Genomic DNA, 13,166 nt, shown 5'->3' with positions numbered 1-13,166 from the left:
CATATACATATAAAAGTGATCATTTCAAATCTTATTCAGTAAAGGTCTGTCATTTTATTTGTAGTGAGTGTTGGGACAGCACCTTAACGCCTTCTACTGAAAAGCTGCACTGATTGTGACACAGATACAACAATGTATTCACCTACCCCACGGTATGTTGAAGTGCCATACACACTGTAATAGGAATTGGCACAGCGAGCTGGACAGTGCACACTGTAAGAAACAAGAATCAGCTACATTAATGTTCATGGTAATATTTAAAAAAAAAGCATATTATTGCTCGAAAGAGTAAACAAATGTTACATATATTACACATAGCATAGGCTAATTTGAGAAATATTCTAAGGCTCCACTCACGTCATTTTGTCATTGCCAAAGTTGAAGTTTGGCCAGTTGGCGCATGAGATTGCATCTGTTGAACCACAAGTTTTTGTCAATGACCATAGACAAGACAGTATCACAGATGTTTTTTTTATATAAAATAGTATAGTTTTGTGGTTTCCGTACAGTCAGGTGTGCATCCTAAGACCTCAAATCGAAGGCCTGGCTGACCACTGAACTCCAGCGGGAGGATGCGTACATACTGAGCTGACACGGGTGTACCCAGCAGCTGAGTTTCAGGAGTGTTTCTGTCTGTTGCTCCTGGGAAAAACTGGAAACAAAAGAGGTCCAGCATGTTATCATGTTCTTAGTAATCACACTTTATTTTTTTAATCTGTGGCTATTTCTGCTAACTCACCGCCCCGTCAGCAGTGTAGTCAGTCCAAGTTGTGCCATCTGTGCTGTGCTGGATTTTAAATTTGGTGACCCAGAAATCATACTGAGGACAGCCCAGGATCACTATTCCTGTTACTTTTCTGGTCTGACCCAGATTTACCTGAATCCAGCTTGAGGTTACTGGAGGAGGCAGAAGACACAAATACAGTATTTAACTTTTTTTTCTCTCCATCCTTGTTTATCAGTTAAATCACAATTTTTTTAGTGTGTCCTCAGGGTTGGTATATACCACTTCCAGAAGGTCTCCAGCACGAGTTTCCATTCAAGCGTGCTAGGTTGGCAGAGAATCCGCCCATGGAGGAGGAAGCAGAGAGCTGAGAGTCTGAAATGGTCCCGTCCTCCACGCCCAGGCCGTGCAGACACACTGTGAGCAGACATAATCATAAAACTACACATTAGCCTTCAGTTGTGAGAAAGAAAAAATAACTGAAGGAGAAGAGCTTACCTTTTTGTTCACAGGAGTAGACGATCTCAATATATTTAGAAACATCAGGACAGGGGTCGACATCAGGGGCGAACACAAAGCAGAAGGGATGGTTGTCACAGAACTTTCTATAGTAAGGAAGGATGCCGTCCACTGTGCAGCTTCCTGCAAAAAAAGATAACATCTTGATCAAGCAAAGATTAATCATCAGCTATCAATTTTATATGTTTTTACAGACTGTCATGCAGCGTCACCTGCTGATCCATCCAGTGGTCGACAGATGTCAGCGCTCCTTCGCCCGTAGAAAGCTGACTTAATGTTAATAACACTTTCCTGTGGACAGTGAAGAACAGCAGTAGAGTCCTCGCACACCAGAGCTGTCATGTAACCTGCAGTAGGACAGAGCTCAGGTGAGGTGTTAACTCTATAAACAAATGTATCTCTGTGTTCTTTGTGTTATTTGTAGATAAAAGGTTGGGGCAAATAGCTCTGATCATGACAGAAAACATTTCTGTGGTGGCGTCATTGTTACCATCATGAGGTGGAGGAGGCTCAGGAGTGTTTCCTAAAAATCAAAACATGCATGTACTGTTGGTAACATGTTTCAAAACTCTAATTATAAACCTCTGTTTGCAAATATTAATAATTCAAGTCATGTTTCACCTCTCCGTTTGCAGATGTATCCTCTCTTGTATTCACAGTTATCGTCATTCCAGTAGCCGCCGTTAATGTATATAGACAGGCAGTCTTCTCCATTATAGTTATCTGGGTTACCTGTGGATGATGATAAGGCCAAGGAAGAGCAGTCACATCAATCCTTGTTATATTTTTGTTGCTGTTTTTTCAAGAAATCAAACAGACTATATCTGGCTTAATACTAACCTGCACTCCAGCGAATGTATCTGAAAGGAGCCCCATCCATCCATTCCCAGCCGCCTTCAGTGACAGAGTCGTGACCGCCCATCCACAGAGAGATCCCTGTGGGACTCAGCTGGATCACGCCTGAGTGGACAAAATGAAACAAGAACAAAAACATTACAGGTTTGTTATCAGATTTAAAGGTTTGAAAAAGCACGCAGCTTATGTCAACAATTTTAAAGATGCCATACTTAAAAAAAAGAGTGACTTAAAAAGCAGTGTTTCACGACCCTCTGGCCACTGTAGAACAGCAGAAATGAGTTGTTCAGTGGGTGTTAAGCTCCTCTCTTTCAGTGCTAAGTCTAGAAAAAAGAAATCTCTTGAGCACCTCTAGTGGTAGGATGAGAGGAGACTGGGTCTTATCCTGTCTTGGTGTTGGGTCTTTGTTAATAATTTAACATAGACTATGATCTAGACCTGCTATGTTTGTAAAAGCGTCTTGAGATAATGTTTGTTGTGATTTGGCGCTATACAAATAAAGATTGATTGATTGATTTTGGAAGACACAAACGCAGACCACTACACCTTCCCTTACTGCACAGAGGAAGAAGAATCTTAAAATAAAACCAATTTTCAACAGATTGTTCTACATAGAATAAAATTGAATTATAATAATAATAATTTCATAATAGCTGTAAAGAAGCCAGAGTTGCCAAAGTTCAGTTTAACTTGACTAATTTCTGTTAGTTTGAATTTTGCTTATATTGCCCTGAGATAGTTGGAGTATGAATGCATTTAGGGCTCACTGTTAATATAAACAACAACTTTCAATAAAGTAGATTTTTTTTAAAGGAAAAAAAAGCAAAAAGATTGACAGATTAAAAAAAAGTTAGTGAAACATAGAACACTGTGTAAAAGCTCACACATTGCAGTTTATTTTGTTACTTTAGAATCAACTCTAGTGTACCAGACGGCTGCTTTATTAGAGATATGATCTGAAATAATTTTAATATAGCTCTAACATGTTTTTCTATTTGAGTTTAAACTAGAATAAACTCAAAATAATCAAAAACAAGAAAATTGGGACAAACACAAATAAGAAATAAAAGAAATCCAGCATGAATTCAGTGGAACTATGAGGTTCCTAGTCTCCTTCCCTCCCTTTTCTTCCTCTGTTTCCCTTTCCTTATGTGTTTGTCTTGTTTGTTGTCTCTGCTCACCTGGAATTGGGCGTGCATTTAACTCACACTGCTGCCATCAAGTCTGCACACCTGCTGCTAATCTGCAATCAAGCCACCTACTCTGTCTGCAGTACATAAGCCCGGCTCAGTCCTCCACTCATTGCCAGATCGTCTGTTTACCAAGTGTGATCTCCGTGCAACTTTTCAACAACCAAACGGCCAGCTCCAGGACCACAACCAGCCACTTACCATCTATAAAACACCCTTGAAACCTGAACTCTACCTGTAGCAGGTTATCTCATTGAAACCGTGTCTGTACTGTGGGTCCTAACCTGGATTTGTTACAACAGGAAGATTAAAATATTATGTTTGCAAACATTGGATTATAAGGTCCCACCTTGAATGAAGGCCTGTTCAAAGGGATCTGTGATACTGACAAGGTCTCCTCCCTGGTTGACACAGTCGGCACGAGCCTCTGCCCACGTCCTCATGGACAGGTAGTTAAAGAGGTAGCAGTAGTCGTTAAAAGGGTCTGCCATCCAGGAACCACATTTTGTATTCCACCCTGTAAAATAAATGACAGCTCAGCTGTAAAATAACAGCTCATGTACCTGTTTATGTACATTTAATACACACACATCATCAGTTTAAGATACTCCTTAAAGAGTTTTAGTGTATCCTTAAGCTAACCTGGTCCAGATGTTGGTGGATGGGGAGGAGGTCCCTGTCCCTTGGCTTGAAAGAGACAAGAATAATGACAAACAGCAGGAGTAAAACACAATGGGCATATGAGTAAGAACATAATTGCTGTCTATCAGACCTTTTTTGCAGATGAATTCCCGTGTGGCGGTGCAGAAATCATCGTTGAATTTCCCAGCTTCAGTTTGTTCTGTGCCTCTGATGTGCACACAGTCCTCATTGTTCTGCCAGTTGTCGGGCTGGTTGGGCCCCCATATGAGAAAGTCCTGAGATTCAAGGACAAAACAAACAAAAGTGAACCTCTTGTAGTGCAGTAGAAGTGAGTGGAAAATCAAGATGGCAGCTGCATCTCTTTCCCCTTAATACCCCTTTTTTTCTTTATAAAAATCTATTTTTTTTCCTGCAAAGCCCCTGAAGTATGATCGGGTGATCACTTTTATCTTGTGCACACATGAGAAATGTTTTAGGGGAAAATATATTATTTTGTGTGCAGAAGCAAATCATCTAAGGGAAGCAAAACATTACCTTGTGTGCAAAAGAAAAATATCTTGTGTGCAATGATATCTATCTGCGGGGAACAAGATATAACACTCTGCTCATATGACAATTTCCCTGTGTGCAAAAGTTATCTTTAACTGTTTCTACAACATTATTTTTAAAGTACATTTATGACATGTGCACACAAGGTAACAATTTAGATATCTAACTGTGCGCTCAAGATAAAAATCAATTAATGAATCAATCAATCTTTATTTATACAGTGCCAAATCACAACAAATGTTATCTCAAGACGCTTTTACAAACATAGCAGGTCTAGACCATACTCTATGTTAAATTATAAGACAGGATACGATCCAGTCCCCTCTCACTGACAAGGACTCGTTCCTATCTCATCTTAATCCACCATGAGCATTGCACCTTGCGGTATTTAGCTAGTTACAGCGGCAAGGAAAAACGTCCTTTTAACAGGGAGAAAACTCGAGCAGAACCATGTTAGACATGTCACGTTGGGGGAAAACTGTAAGAGGACCAAAGTGCAGATTGAAAATAAAAAGATTTTAATAAACAAAAGAACAAGAGGTACAAACAAAACTACTGAAAGGTTAAGTAAATCCAAAAGTCCAAAATAACACAGGGAACCCAAGGAAGACAGACACACAGAGAACACAGGAAAGACATACAAAGATCCAACACAGGACAAGGGAAACGGAGCAATTAAATACACAGAGTGATTAACACAGGTGTGGAACACAGGACACAGGTGAAACTATCAGGTTCATCAAAAAGAGGAAAACAAACAAGAGCAGGATGTAAAACTAAACTGGAAACACAGGGATCACAGACTACAAAATAAAATGTGAAACAAGACTAAGCTGAGAAACACAAGACAATACACAAAGGATACAAAACTAGACATGGATCCTTAAACACAAGGAAGACATAGGATAACTTATAACAAAATAAACACAGAGAGGAACCAAGGCATGTAACATGGAAAAGACTAAACTAAAGATCAACCCATGACAAGACAGCCGTCTGCCTCGACCGAGTTGGGGTTGGAAAGAGGGATAGAGGAGATAAAGAAAGAGAGAGATGATAGCTATTATAAATCTGTATCCTTTTGGGGATAGAGGTGACTTGTAGTTTTCATCTTAAAAAGTTTGTTTGGTGTGACATCACTTACTGCAGGAGTTCCATCACTGTACACAAACTGGTTTTCAATGTTGATATCATTCAAACCAATCCAGGCCTGCCCTGGCATGTGAGCTGTAAACAAGACAATGACATCAAGTTTATTCAAACTTAAAGCAATATAATCTCTGTAATGTTTTGATTAATCATGAAAAAGTTCTTCGATGAACCAGCACTACTCACCAACTATGAAACTTAGTTCCATCTCAGAGTGCACGCTGACCAGGTGACCCTGCTCGCCAACGCAGTGAGCCTCAGCATCCTGCCAGTTTTTCACAATCTCAGTCTCAAACTGATAGCAGAAGTCTCCGTACAGCAAATATCCGGTGTCACAGTGGGAATCTTAATCAAAATAATTTTGCTTATTATCGTTCATGTTCATTTTATCCAGCTTAAGCGAGACAGCATGTGAAGATGAAGAGAACGTCAGACTGACCAGGTGTTGCAGTTGGTTTGGGGTTCTGGCCACCTGTCATCTCACAAATGTAACCCAGTTTCTTGAAGCAGTTGGTTGTTTCCCATTTGCCCTGATAGTTTCCTGGAAGAGGGCATAAAAGCAGCTAATCTGAGCTGCTTCTGCAATGCCTGCTTAACTTGAGGAAAACACACTAAAGTGTCACTTTTAACACTTTAAAACTTAAATAACAGCATGGATTTTACCTGTAAAGATTTGTCCACAGTCCCAGAAATTTGCAGTGTTGTGGGGCCAACCAAGACCATAGTTGGAAAAAGTGATTGGAGTTTTATCAATCCATCTGAACTGCCCGTCCTGGTCCTTATCTGATCACAAAATGAAATAAATTAATGGAAATGGCACGCCTTACCTTGAAGCGATATTTGTGCTATTGTATCACAGTGAGCATCAAAACAAACATACCTGATAAACCAAGCCAGATATCAGGGATGTCCACTTGGTGAAAGTCTGGAAGTTGCCCATTGATGTAGAACTGCTCGTCCTCACTGCACATAAGGAAGGGAGCAACAATTACAGACAGGATAAGATTTATATTCTTAAAACTAAAAGCAGCATATAAGTTAGTTGTGTTACAATCCCTTCAGGGTGAGACAAGACCAATCCACTTTGCATCAGGATCCTGCTCACCCTGTTGGATTCTAATTCCCATAATCACCTGCTCACTGTACATAATCCCTTACATGGGGACTGCCATTGTTGGCCTCTAAAAAAACAATTGATGACAACACTGATGGCTGTTTTGGAAACCACCTACTATACTAGTGGTACGCACTGATTTGTCCAAAATTCAGTATGTGGTATGTGAACAAGAGCAAAATCTGCTGTAAGCCAAAACTACCCAGATGTTGTACTGATTTGGGAAAATGTGTCAGTATGCAGTGGACCAGTTGGCTTCTTTTTTTTCCATATATGGCGGGGACACTCAGTTTTATGTGCTTTAATATTGATTAAATCCCATATAAACCACCTTTAACTTTTTAAATCATCGATGCTGAAGAAGCATCCATGATTCAGGAAAATTTCACAGTATGAAGCGTGCCAGACTCCCTTGCGTACTGTTTCCCAGTAGAGCGCTAACATTCCGCTTCTTCTTCTTTCCGTATGTGACGGGGGGCACTTTGTTATAAGGTGCTGTGAAAATTATAAAATTCCATATAAGCCACTTATTAACTTTTTTAATCATAAGTGGATGCTAAAGAAGCTGTTTTGCTTTCAGCTTGATCATTTTTCACTTCCGCTTTCCAAACCCGGATATCCTTTGAAGGTATACAGTATGCAGTATGCAGTATGTATACTACTGCATACTACGTTCATAGGTAGTATGTAGCATGAGGTTTCAAAAACAGCCCATGTCTATGATAGTATGTCAATGTTGCATTCTCAGCTTTGTTTGCTGACCCTGTTGCCAAAAGGAGTTAGTGCTACTCTAACTTTTATGTTGGGACAACTGAAATATTGATCAGATACTTCCAAACAATTAATATTGTCACAAAGTCAACAGGCTTACTAATGTGTTAACATTTGGGCAACTTAATATGGTATCAACTGACATAACCGTGATGATCAGTGCAGACAACAGAAGAAAAAATGATGCATGCTATTACTGCAGATTAAAATTAGTTGCCTTAAATGCAAGACTCTAGCTGTTTTGTTTTCTCCTACCTGTTTATGATGAGCAAGTGGGCCCCCATATCAGAGCACTTTGTGAGAGCATCATGCCAAGTGGTCAACAGATTGATATTACTGACCACCCAGTAACAACTGCCAGAGAAGCTCAACCAGCCAGAAGGACAAATAGCTGCAGGGGAGGTTTGGAACAAATATAGGAAAATGATTAAAGAGAAGAGAAAACTATGTCAACAATGTAAATAAAAGAATGGGTATTTGTGACTTACTGTTCAGTGGTCGTTTGCACATATAAGGACGCTCATATCTGCACACATGAGATCTCCATTTCCCAAATTCATCTGATGCTTCTTTGATTTTTGCAGCACATGAGCCTGCCTGGAGGTCACTGTTGGAGTGTATGGATTTAAAACATGCAAAGACTTCATATTTTATGTGCTTAAATTACAGTTTACAAAATGTTGTCTTACATAGTAGGTTCTTGATCAGCCCAGTTTGTGTACGTCCCTGTTGTAGCATCAGACCAAGTCCACTGGATGTTTGCAACTTCAACTTGACACCCAATCTTGTTGCATTTCTAGATAAACAGATAATCATGTTTAGTATAAAATTTTTAAAAATGGGACAGTGAGCCTCTCAAGTCTCTTCTCACCAGCGTGGAAAATCCGATCCAGAGGTCAAGCCATGACGGGTCCAGTATTCCTGTGATGTACTGCTCTTCTGCTGCTGAGGTAATGGACACCAGGTCTCCTCCTTGCTGCACACAGTCATCTCTAGCGTCAGACCAACTCTTCCTGGTTTCTGCATTCAGCTTGTAGCAGTTGGAGCCATATTGTCTCCAGCCGTTGTTTAAGTCACACCGAGGGCCAGGGTTTGCTACAGAGCAAAAAAGAAGAGGGGTTTTCAGGTTCCTCTGAAAACAAGGGATAAAGACCAAGGAAAGAATCCCAAAACCAGCTTTTCAAATGTTAACTGGAGAGTCAATGTATACAAGTCAAGGTTTGTGCTGATGTTATGTGCAAAAAAAGCAGTGATCATTTCTATTCACTTTCATTGTCAACACTCATATTCAATTTTCTTTACTATTGGATGAAAAAATTTTATTTCATGCTCCACAAACTGTTGAAAACTCAATTTTAAGATCTACCCGGAACAATCCGAGCAAATTCAGGTCAATCAACTTCATAGAAATCATCAGAATACTAACTCAATCAGTTATTTTATCACTGAGGGTTAGAGGTATGTATGTTGCAAGGGTTGCCAGATGGATAATAAAGACAATTTGATTGTTCTGGTGATTGTAGGGCTAAAGAGAACTCTTGTTGTTGTACTTACCGTTTACATGCTTGCAGATGTATTTCCTCTTGATGTTGCAGTTCTCATCGTTCCAATGTCCGTTGCTACCTCCCAAAATCTGACCACAGTCCTCTCCTGGTTCAGCCCCCCAATTATCAGGCTGACCTGGTGCCCAGTATCTGAAACCAGACCGAGATCATTGGCACACATTTAATTAAAGAAAAACTCAAAGGTTCTGTTGTGACACCTCTTGCTGAAGTACAACTTTGATGAATTTAATCCTGTTTCTGATATCACAGTGGTGGCAGTATTACGTACGATAGGTATTCTATGAAGGGATCCCCATCCGCCCACTCATAAACACCCTCCACTATTTGATCATTCAGGCCAAACCAGTAGATCTCTGCGTTGACTTGTGTCCTTATCCACAGCTACAAACAAAACATGAAAATAAACATGAAAACAGTGTATTAAATCATAAGAAAACATTTAAAGACTGAATGTGCTGTCTCACCCTCTCATGGATGTCTTGAATGCTCATAAGGTTGCTGTTCTGCTCCAAACAGAAGGCCTGAGCCTCCAGCCATGACTTTGTATCAGTTGAAAAGTAGTAACATTTATTCTCATTCTCCCTCCAGCCTGGCTGACACTGACAATGGGCTGAAAAAGCAACAACACAAAACACATTACAAAAACAACTATGTGTCCCAGCATGTTGACAATGGGTGTTTTCCTTAAAACAGATTCTTTCTCAAATTAAAGCTCCAGTGAGGATTTTTTTGCTGGTCTTGAAACAGACTGAAATGAGTACTGACGCTTCCATATGACCTACTGAAGCAAACAAGACAATCTGCAAGAAGATTGGTTATTTAATTGTATTCGCTGTTAACACCTGAAAACGCTGCCTAAAGGTTGATTTATACTTCTGTGTCGAATCAATGACATAGCCTACGCCAGAGGTCCCCGTAGCTCCCGTACCTATGCAGAGGCCTACGCACGTAGCTGACGTGCACCTCCTCCAAAATGTAACTACCAATAGAATCAATGCGGACCGCAAGCCCTGTGATTGGTCCTCTTGGCGCCATTGTATTTCCCACATTTACAGCACTTCCGGGATCCCCGCTGTACACATTGGCCGTGTATTTCGTCTCCTCCTCTCAAGGCTTCAAGCTTTTTGGCGGAGAATTGCTGTGTGACACGGACACATCAACGCACAAGTATGTGGTGCTCATGTTTGCGTCAGCTCCTGCTGCATAAGGGTGACGCAGAAGTATAAATCAGCCTTAAGGCATTATGCAAGAGCTTATCATTTGCTAGCTGGCAGCCGAAACAAAACAGAAAAAAAATGTGTTGTGCTTCTGGTCTCGGGGATCTAACTTAACTTTTAGAGCTACGTATTTATTACACAAATACGCTTCTTCATGAAGATCTCTAACTGGGATTTATTTTTTGTTGTGATCCTTGTCTAATTTTTGCATTATTCATTTGTTTTTGTTGTCTTCTAACTGTGTCTTATCTGTTTTGGGAGTTCTGCTCTTAATATACAGTATATGTGGTTTTTTTAACTTCTAACCTTAAACTTCTATAGCTAGGTTTCCCTGAAAAAAATATTTTAATCTACACTACTACTCCAAACTAAGGCAAAACTAATAGAAATTCATTTTTAAAAATGCCAATTAAATGTTCAGTTAATCACTTATTGAATACACACTTTTAAAGATACGGTGAAGATCCTGTGATGCATGATCTGTACAACTTTGATAAAGTTAAGCCTTTCACTATCACTCCAAATTATTTGTGCACAACAACGACCCCTCTCTTTCTCCTCTTCTTCTTTTTTGTCTTCCACCCAGTGCATTTTGTTTGGCTACTCACTAAATACAAACATGCATTTGTTACTAGTTAGTCCATTTTGAGCTACTGTAGAAACTTGCAATGCAAGACAGCAGCCTCCATGGAAGGGGAATCGCTCCTATGTTGATAAAAATGACTCATTCTAAGTAAAAAAAAATATATATATGTTTATAATCTGAGGATTCTGGTGATTCATTTAAACATTCAGTACCTTTGAACATTATATCCAATTTCTACCAAGTCTTAGATCAGATTTGACAAAAGAAAAGCTTTTCGGTTGATATCGAGTTTACAAGGCAGTGCATCACTTCAATACCCATCGATCATAAAAGTCCCATGACAGATCCACAGTCCAGCTGTGTCAGTCAATTCTCAGTGGTAATGTTTGACTTTAACAACTTTAACCAACACCAGAATCACATGATGTGCACACCACTGTAATAGGTTGAAAGACCTCAGGTAATTAAAGAACTCAAAGTTGAAGCACTTGCATAGATTTATGGAGGATTTTCCAAATCACTATTGGCTCTGTGCCTGAAACAATGAAACGTGATGTTTTAGAAAAATAGAATCCCCTGTCTCTTTGCCCTTAAGAGACTGGACGATAAGGTTGATATAAAATATTTCTCAGTCTGTTGGAACTTTAATCCTGTTCCAGTCAAATCCTTCACATATAAACCTATTTCATTTATTAAGACAGATGGTGCTGTAAGCCTAATTTGGCAGATGAGAAAGCCAGGGTTTGGAAATGCTGATTTTATTTGCGGTCATGACAAAAGTAGTGAATACTTGTGTGAAATAAGTAAAAAAAACAGAACACGGGAGATTTAAATGTATTGAAAAGAAAACCTTAGTAACTGCACGGCTTGTGTGCAGAAATAAAGATGTGACAGACTTTTTATGTAAAACATCACGTTAAAAAGCTTTGTAATGTTTTGCTGTGATAAATGATTGAAGTGAATCTTTATTCCAGTCAATATTTTATCCCTCCTATAAAATATTACTTTTTTGGTGACAAAGTTCTCCTGCTCATTATGAGCCAATGCAGATCATTCTACTAAAGCACTTGAAGAAAGTCAAGTTATTTAATTGTTTTCCTTAAAAGCTTCCCCTCTTCAAAGCACACATTAAGTGAAAACAAGAGAAAGGACATTCACTTCAAACATTCCGTTCTCTTTGGTTTACACACTGGAGTTTTAATTTTAAAGAGTACACACACAAAAACAGTCAGGGCTCACAGATACTTAACTTTAACTTTAACTTTTCTGTCATGTCAAATTCTCAATCTGCAGCATCAAGCCTAATGAGAAAAATGAAAGATAAAAAAAGAGACTTACCACAGGCAAGAAAAGCAGCAACGCTGAGCAGCTGCAGGAGCATTCTGTATTTTCTGCCCATTCTTACTTTGCTTTGTTCACCTTTTATGAAGTGTTTCTACTCATTCCAATATCTAATATGAGCTCTGCGATGCAATGTGGGGTGTGATCAAGCTCCCGGTTATCAGACCTCTGAGCATCTTCTCTGTACTTCCTCTGTTTTCAGCATCCGTGCAGGGTCCAAAGACTGAAAGCAGTAAAACATAGATGACAAACACTTGACCCCTTGCCTCATTTTCTTACATGAGTTTTATACCAAATCAAACTCATGTGATCAAAAATAGAGGTTGGTACAAGTTATAACCTCAAGAATAATGCATTTTCATTCGTAAGAGTCAAATAACAGATATTAGTCTTTAAAAAGTTTGACATATTTTCTTAAAAATATAAACGTCTTTGTGTAAAGTTTACTAAGAGATGTTTAGAGTAAAGCTCTTTAAGTGTACTTATGAGCGACTGTTTACACTTAAAACATCCTTTACTAAAAAAAAAAGCTATAACTTAAGCAACCATCCTTACTTGTATTGACTGCTCTCAGAGATAAAACTAGATCGGCCTTAAGGAAAATCATATGTGTAGCTTCCACTGCTGCTAAGAAGACCACAATACTTTCCTGGTTCTCTACTGAACCTCTGTCTTTGAAACAATGGCTTAACTACTTCAGAGATATCGCTCTTATGGAAAGATCATTGGCTGTAATTCATAAGGTACAAGCATCCACTTTTAAGGCTTGGGATCTTCTTAATGCTTGTCTTTTTAAATCCACCTATTGAAAAACTATGAATGGTGTTTTTTTGTTTTCTTTTAAATGTTATATATTTATATGCAAATATATATATTTATTATTTTATTTTTTTAATTGTATTAAATTCATTTGTTTATTTCATTTTAAATATTAACACTTTGTG

The 13,166-nt window shown here is 38.9% G+C and overlaps 1 protein-coding gene across 1 annotated transcript in view; it reads right to left on the bottom strand.

Annotated features, from left to right (window-relative positions):
• The window catches only part of LOC117830865 (macrophage mannose receptor 1), a 42,201-nt gene extending 29,756 nt beyond the window's left edge, over nt 1-12,445 (bottom strand). The window contains exons 1-26 of the mRNA XM_034709173.1: nt 12,220-12,445; nt 9,543-9,688; nt 9,347-9,459; nt 9,068-9,207; nt 8,385-8,608; nt 8,203-8,309; nt 8,002-8,120; nt 7,769-7,904; nt 6,509-6,591; nt 6,292-6,411; nt 6,068-6,169; nt 5,815-5,973; nt 5,624-5,706; nt 4,061-4,205; nt 3,931-3,975; nt 3,638-3,805; nt 2,084-2,203; nt 1,865-1,975; nt 1,734-1,766; nt 1,456-1,590; nt 1,223-1,366; nt 1,007-1,141; nt 740-897; nt 508-652; nt 358-412; nt 147-213 (exon numbers count right to left, since the gene is read on the bottom strand). Of these exons, the coding sequence (XP_034565064.1) occupies nt 147-213; nt 358-412; nt 508-652; nt 740-897; nt 1,007-1,141; nt 1,223-1,366; nt 1,456-1,590; nt 1,734-1,766; nt 1,865-1,975; nt 2,084-2,203; nt 3,638-3,805; nt 3,931-3,975; nt 4,061-4,205; nt 5,624-5,706; nt 5,815-5,973; nt 6,068-6,169; nt 6,292-6,411; nt 6,509-6,591; nt 7,769-7,904; nt 8,002-8,120; nt 8,203-8,309; nt 8,385-8,608; nt 9,068-9,207; nt 9,347-9,459; nt 9,543-9,688; nt 12,220-12,280 (3,054 nt within the window). The 5' untranslated portion in view covers nt 12,281-12,445. The remainder of the gene's footprint in view (nt 1-146; nt 214-357; nt 413-507; nt 653-739; nt 898-1,006; nt 1,142-1,222; nt 1,367-1,455; nt 1,591-1,733; nt 1,767-1,864; nt 1,976-2,083; nt 2,204-3,637; nt 3,806-3,930; nt 3,976-4,060; nt 4,206-5,623; nt 5,707-5,814; nt 5,974-6,067; nt 6,170-6,291; nt 6,412-6,508; nt 6,592-7,768; nt 7,905-8,001; nt 8,121-8,202; nt 8,310-8,384; nt 8,609-9,067; nt 9,208-9,346; nt 9,460-9,542; nt 9,689-12,219) is intronic.
• Nucleotides 12,446-13,166: the final 721 nt, after the last annotated feature.

The sequence above is a fragment of the Notolabrus celidotus genome, chromosome 19 (assembly GCF_009762535.1).
Source record: "Notolabrus celidotus isolate fNotCel1 chromosome 19, fNotCel1.pri, whole genome shotgun sequence".
Classification (NCBI taxonomy): Eukaryota; Metazoa; Chordata; class Actinopteri; order Labriformes; family Labridae; genus Notolabrus; species Notolabrus celidotus.
This window is presented reverse-complemented; position numbering and strand designations above follow the sequence as displayed.